Source organism: Rattus norvegicus, chromosome 1 (genome assembly GCF_036323735.1).
Source record: "Rattus norvegicus strain BN/NHsdMcwi chromosome 1, GRCr8, whole genome shotgun sequence".
NCBI classification, from domain to species: domain Eukaryota; kingdom Metazoa; phylum Chordata; class Mammalia; order Rodentia; family Muridae; genus Rattus; species Rattus norvegicus.
Genome location: NC_086019.1, coordinates 2,156,171 through 2,163,275, shown reverse-complemented (window position 1 = coordinate 2,163,275; position 7,105 = coordinate 2,156,171). Strand labels below are relative to the sequence as shown.

At 45.5% G+C, this 7,105-nt stretch overlaps 1 protein-coding gene across 2 annotated transcripts; it reads left to right on the top strand.

The window, feature by feature from the left end:
* On the top strand, nt 1-6,345 carry Zfp160l (zinc finger protein 160 like). 2 transcript variants are annotated; one of them, XM_063280782.1, is made up of 4 exons: nt 1-1,002; nt 2,244-3,832; nt 4,545-5,528; nt 5,990-6,345. In XM_063280782.1, the coding sequence occupies exon 2, from the start codon at nt 2,260-2,262 to the stop codon at nt 3,787-3,789; it is 1,530 nt and encodes a 509-aa protein (XP_063136852.1). In that variant the 5' UTR covers nt 1-1,002; nt 2,244-2,259; the 3' UTR covers nt 3,790-3,832; nt 4,545-5,528; nt 5,990-6,345. The 2 variants fall into 2 exon arrangements, with proteins under 2 accessions (XP_063136852.1, XP_063136853.1); XM_063280783.1 differs by having other exon boundaries at nt 2-1,002; nt 2,244-3,540.
* The last annotated feature ends 760 nt before the right edge of the window (nt 6,346-7,105 follow it).

The window sequence follows — 7,105 nt, the reverse complement described above, 5'->3', positions numbered from 1 at the left end:
CAGGTGTTTGATGATAACCTAGAGCCTTTCTGAGGACTTATGAGAACAGTGTCCTCTTGGTGGGTCAGTTTAGAAACAGCTTTGTCTTTAACAAAAGAAAACTATACCATCAGCATGAGGCTGATCCTTCAGAATTCAAAGAAAACGTGATACCCTGAGTGTAGACATGAGGACTTTAAAGCAGGAGGCAGAGTAAACATTCAAAACAGAGAACTATGGACAGCTAAGCATCTTACAGGGTTTTATTTCTAACAGCCTAAAGTCTTTCCATAGCCCATAGAAGCCACAGTCTCAGAGTCCTTCCCAACCATGTCATGACAGGTCCTACTGTGACCTCATGAGGAGCGATTGTGAGGCGGCCCAGCAAACAGAAATTAAGGTGTTGCCAGGCCTGGAATTCTTTGAGTTCTTTGAGAGGTGGTGTGGGCTGGAGCCCTCTGCGACTTGGTTGTATCTACTGAGCTGTGTGTGGTTGTATCGGATTTTACTGTACTGTGTATATGTGTATATATCAGTGTGTGTAAGAGAGTGTGTGTTGACAGATTTGCCTGTGTGTGAGTGTGTGTACACTTTTGCCTGTGTGTTTGTCAGTATATGTAGGAGTGGGTGAGTTTACAAGTTTGTGTGTGTGTATGTGTTTGTATGTCTGTACTTCTTCTTGTGCGTGAGTGTTTGTCCCTGTGTGTGTGTGTGTGTGTGTGTGTCTGATGTGTGTTTTTCCACGTTTGCTTGTGTGTAAGTATGTGTGTTTTGTGTGAATCTGGGTGTTTGTAAGAGTTTGTGTGAGTATAAGTTCACTTCTGTGTATTTCTGTGTGAGTGCCTCTGTGTGTGGCTGTGGTGTGTGTGTGTGTGTGTGTGTGTGTGTGTCCCTGTGTGTGACTGTGTGTGTCTGTGTGTGCACGTACCCATCTCCTTTTGCCCCTTGTATCTATATTACCTGCACCTCAGTGCAAGAGAGTGTAGAGGCCAAAAGTCACCCCGGCTGCTGTTCCTGAGGTAGGTCCTCAACCTTATTTTCAAGACAGGCTCTCTCACTGGCCTGCAGCTGCCCAAGTATCTGGGCTGGCTGACCAGTCGCTCCCAGGCATTTGGTATGCCAACCCCATAATATCAGTTTAAAGGCCTATGTAGATGACTGGCTGCCTATTTCTTGATTGATTGATTTTTGGATGACTTCAAGAGAAAGAATTAGGTCACATATTGGCAAAGGCACTGGCTGTTTCCTTATTATGGTTTTGATTTTTATTTATGCTTTCTTTCTTTCTTTCTTCCTTTCTCTCTTTCTTCCTTCCTTCCTTCCTTCCTTCCTTCCTTCCTTCCTTCCTTCCTTTCTTTCTTTCTTTATTATGGATTGCTGGATTCATTTTGTTGGTGGATTTTATGTTCTCACATGGTATATTATTGCTTTGATTATATACATTTCTGCAGTCGGATGATTCACTCTATCTCCATTTTCTTTCTTTTTTTTTTTTTTCGGAGCTGGGGACCGAACCCAGAGCCTTGTGCTCGCTAGGCAAGTGCTCTACCGCTGAGCTAAATCCCCAACCCTCTATCTCCATTTTCAATGTCCTGCGGTTTCATCCTTTTGCATTATTCCTGTTTCTCTACTTATTGAGTACAAGCAATCTTTGGCTTAGGCTTGATACAAATTTGCCCTTTGTGACACTTTGACTCTTCGGCCTTTGTTTAAGGTTTACTATTCACTGATATTTAACTGCCTTATTCCTTGTGGTTGGTTAATTTTAATTTTCAGTATTTTGCTCTGGAGAGTTGTGTATTTTTGTGGATCACTAGGTCCTGAAATTCAATGGAGTTTTCCCTTAAGTGTTGGCTTTTTATATTTGTTTGTTTTGTCTTATACTAATTCTTTCTCCTCTCGTTTCTTTCATCTGTTTTTTTTCTTCAATGAACATCTATTCATAGTATTGACCATCTTTGGCCGCCCAATCCTATTGTAGTATGACGATTTTTATTTTCATCATTGCATTTAGTATGTGTGTGCTCTTGGCTTTCTCTTTTGGGGTTGGTTATTTCGGTGGCTTTTACTTATGACTCTTCATATTTTCCCCTTAACTTTTTCATAATTTTGCTCTATTTTTCTAGTCTAGTTTTTACTTTGTCTTTGTTTGTTTTTTTCTTTTTCTTTTGTTTGTTTCTTTTAGGTACCACAAGTGTAATTTTAGCTCCTATATTGCTCCATATTTTTCATTATTTAATTCCATTTTTGTTATTTTTAGGTAGCATTAGTACTGATAAAATGCCTACAGAGACTGAGGAGGAGTTACCAACCCCTACACCCGAGCCCAGTATCTCTGAAGAGGACAACTTCCATTCCCAATACCAAGTATTGAGGACAATTGGGCAAGGGGGCAACGCCAAAGTCCTCCTGGCCCACCACCGGCTCACAGGAACCCCGGTGGCTGTCAAAGTTCTGCGAAAGGACAAGCAGTGGTTCCAGCCAGCCATGATGGAAGCAAACATAATGAGAAAGATCAACCACCCCAACATAGTGTCTCTCATACAAGTTACTGAAAAGGAAACGAGAATATACCTCATAATGGAGCTGGTGGAAGGCCAAGAACTCTACCAGTACATCAGAGAGTCAGGGCACATAGAGGAGGATGAGGCCCGGCAAATATTTGAACAGATATTGTCAGCAGTGAGCTACTGCCATGGAAAGGGGATTGTTCACCGAGACCTCAAACTGGACAATATAATGATTGATAAAAACAAAAAGGTCAAAGTCATCGACTTTGGGCTTAGTACACAATTTCAACCTGGAAAAATGCTAAACCACCACTGTGGCACGTACTCTTTTGGTTCCTCTGAACTCCTCCTTGGCCATCGGTATGACAGGCCGAAGAATGATATGTGGATTATAGGAGTGGTCTTGTACTGTATGGTAGTGGGAAAGCTCCCATTTGATTCAGTGATCATCCAAGATCTGCAAAGACAAGTAGTGGCAGGGGTATATCCTGCTCCCTGTGGGGTTTCAAAAGAACTGGAGGACCTCCTTAGTAAATTACTGAGAGTAAATCCCAACTTTAGACCAACAGCAAGAAAGGCGATGAAACACCCTTGGTTCAAAGAACACTGGAACGGATTGATAGTTCCCTATGAAGAACTGCTTCCCCTCACACCAGACCCGGCCATTTTGGATGCCATGAAAAGCATTGGATTACAAGCCTCTGTAGTAAAACACACTTTAAAACAAAGAAAATATAATGAGGAAATGGCAACTTATTTCTTTCTACAAAAGCAGGCTCTCCAGGCGGATGGCTGCACAGCCCAGGCACAGCAAGTGAGTCCCGTTGCAGCCCCATTCCCTAGCCTTGATCCTGCTGCTGCTTTTAGATTAGAACCAAAGAGGAGTGGAAGCCTGCCAGTCCTTGGCACATTGCGGGTGTCATCCTCCCATGGTCACGTATCTCACTATGGCCAGAATGCTCATCCAAAAGGAGGCAAAAGATCCACTGTGGCTGGTCGTCTCAGGCCACTACCGATGACACCTACACAGGACCACTATCACAAATGTGCCGTGAGTGTCCCATGCATTCAAACAACAAGCATCTTCAGTGAGAAGAGTAGCAATAAGAAAATCAAAGAAGACAACCCACTCTCCCACAGAGCCCCATTAGAGGATAAGCCCATCCCCAGCAGGGTCCGGCACAGAGGTTTTAAGGGGTGGACCAGGAATATAGCAAATGCCCTGATAAAGCTGTGTTGCTGCATGCCAAGGAGAAAGAAACCTCGCCTGGGGCAGAACAGAATCTCCCCCCAGAAATGAGCCACAGGGAGAGTCCAGAGAACAAGCAGCAGGCATAGCCCAGGTACCTTTGTGCTTTGTCCTTTTCAGTTTGCTCTATGCTGGTCCTTCCTCTGTCTCTGGTTTCCATTTTCCCCACAATTCTTACCTTGTATCTGCTCTAAGTTCTTTATGAGGTTTGCCCAACACCAAGCCTTCTCCCTCTTCTTGATTTCTCCTCTTCCCAGCAGGGACCCAATAGGATTGATGAGTTCCCCACTCTACAGAGTTTTCTAGTTGGCCCATCCCTTCAGATGGACTCCAGCTCCCCCTTAGGCCAATAGCTCCCACAGGGTGATTACTAGAGGTTCATGGGCTCATGGACTCCTCCAGGGGCTACTGATCTTTTCACATGTGGTCATCAATCACAAGTGCTGCAGAACAGAGTCTTATGTTTTCAAATGTAACATCCCATTCCATTAAGCCTCAAAACTAATTAACAAGGTTTGTCATTGAATAAGTATCAACAACCTAGTTTGTGGGTTATAGTTGATGGTCAGAATCCTGCATGCATGCATATTGTTTTGCATACTGGTTTTTTTTTTGTTCCTAAGACCTAGTGATCTATTGAATTTTATAGGTAGTAGTTCTAAATGGTTTCTTTCAAAGACCTCAACTGAGAAGTAGAAAAAAGAAGTTATAATATAGTAAGGCAAATCAAAGCCCCAAATGGTAAGCTAAGAATTCTACCTCACTGTCTTTTTTGCTTGGAATAAATTGTCTTGTCTATTTCACAGTGTCATCTGGAAATTCTTTCATGTCCTCAGTATAAACAGTAGGTGATTTCAGACACATGGCAATGGAAAAGACACCAGCAGAAACTACAGCAGCAACAGGAGTAGCAACAATAGCAGAAGCAGCATTAGGCACAGCAGCAGCAGGAGGAGGAGAACGAGGAGGGTAGGAGTAGGAGGAGGAGGAGGAGGAGGAGGAGGAAGATGAAGAGAGGAGGAGAAGGAAGAGGAGGAGGAGGAAGAGAAGGAAGAGGGGGAGAAAAAGGAGGATGAAGAGCAGGGGGAATATTTTGATTCCCAGTCCCCGTGAGAATTGCTGATGACTACGTCTGGACACAGATATCATGCTGAGAACTGTTTATCAAAATGATTTAACAGAATATTAATTTTCATAGAAGACATGTCAAAGTTCCTGAGGGCATGCAGCCCTGGAAAAGAGAGCCAGATGGCAGAGGCAAGCAGTGAGGAATGTTCTTACTGAGGAGGACCTTCTCAAAGCTGATGATGTAATAGGTATGAAGGAGCATTTCATGGGAGTCACGGTCCCATGCCCCTGTGTCAGGGCACACAGAGCTCCTAGCCTTGCATCCTGCGTGAGAGGGGACCTGGAATATTCCCTGATTCCCACAGGGTCCTGGATTGCATGGTTCCCCCTCAGTTATGGTCCTCCCTGTGCCTCATGGGGTCCGCAGCTTCTACGGGCTGAATTTATATCAGTGATTAACTGGAGCTGGACCACAACCACAACACAAGCAAGCCCTGGGCACTGAGGACATTAAGAGCAACAGACAACATCTCCTCCACTGCTTCTGACTCTGCTCCACAAGGTAAGGCAGCTCCCACACAGCAGGCATCCAGCCTAACTCCCAGCAGGGAGAGTGTGAGATGTCTGTGGATGAGCCCACAGGGACTACAGGATTCTGTGGGAAGACATCTGGTAGCTTCTGGAGCAGCTGCAGCAGCCAGGACACATGAACTACAGTGGAGGTGAGCTATAGGAACAGGTAGCAAAGAGCCCGATCTGGCCAATGCTGATCTGAATCCCTGGGTGCAGGCTGGAATGGTCACTCAGGGCTATTAGAATGAAGGCCAGCCAAGGGCATACAATGTGTCACTAACATTCTCAAAGTCTTGTCCAGGAAATGAACCACTGGCCTTGACCAGTAAAGTTGAGTCCAGACTCATGGGCTACAGGATAGCAGATTGAACTGAGTCTGAATTCCCATGAGTATGACCTCTGGCTGCTCCCCAGGCTCAGTATAGATGAGCATGAGAAGGCACCATTGCTATGTTTGCAGGAGTAGCAGAGAGCTCGGAATACATGACCCACTCCTAACCCAGACTGGAGCCACTCTGGGGAGGAGATGGCATCATTTGAGAGATGGGCTTATGCGGGACACTGTGCTCTGGTTTGTGGCACATACAGCTCCTGTCTTTCTTGCTGACAGTTCAGATCCTCAGCTGGCCTCATCACGGACAGTCCCATGAGGAGGGGGTGTTTGGTTCCTGCTTCCCAGTTAGGGCAGGAACAAGCCCAGACGCAGTGAGTAAGGACAGTGCTTCTGTCTTGACCCAGCTTCCTTGTCCTCCCCCCTCCCCCAACTCATATCAGGAGCCACCCAGAGACCTTCATAGGAGTGTGGGTCATGTTAATCGGAATGCACAGCTGGAGATTAAATTCTGGGTAAGGTCTCCATCCAGCCCTGGTGGCTCCCACACCCTGCCTACCTAAGTTTTCCCAATTGGGTCCTCAGGGTCGTGGAGAATCTTCTACAGGCTGCCGTGAAGATACAGCCAGTTTCTTGGTAACATTGTGTTTAGCAGAGGTTCTCTGCTTCAGGCACAGAGCCTTCCAGTGAGAGGGTTTGCTGAGTAGCACACCAGGACCAGAAAAGTGTAGAGCCCTCCAGTGGTAGACATGAAGTACTGCAGGAGTTTATTTCCTGATTTCTTCACATCTACCTTGTTCTAAAGGCTTTTTGTCAGACATATAGGGACCTAAGAAACTTGAGTTTGCACCCCCATAGTGAACCCAGGACACTAAACCAGCAGCCCTCTTAAACGTCGGCAGAGGACAGTCTGGGCTCTGTGTTTATAGAACGGCTCTAGACTAGTATGAAGACTGTTTGACCAGCCAGTCAAGGAGAGTTAGGGACAGTTAGAGACTTGGAGGAGAGCATGAGCGGCAGACACAGCAGAGTCCAGGCCAACAGTGGAACAAGTTCATTTAATAGAGAAGCATATGCCCTCCCAAAAGGCTGTCAGCTTAAGGCACTGCACTGAAGACCTGACACAATAACATGCCCAATTTACACATCACCCACCTGTGGCTTGTGTAGGGTCCTCGGGGTATATCCTAAAGTCCATCATGGCTGAAAGGCAGAAGTTTGCACATCATTGCAATGTGGAGGCTACTCTCAGCTGATGGGACCCACACAGTGTGTGAAAAAGTTTGCTTCAGTGAAAGTTGGCCGTCCTTGAACTCTCTGGTCTTCCAGGGTAGTGTGTGTTGACCACATGCAGAGTCATTCCTGAAAAACATAAGTGCCAAAATTCAACAATAG

Excerpts from the sequence above, each read along its gene's own strand:
- Zfp160l (XM_063280782.1), top strand. The coding sequence starts at position 2,260 with ATGCCTACAGAGACTGAGGAGGAGTTACCAACCCCTACACCCGAGCCC.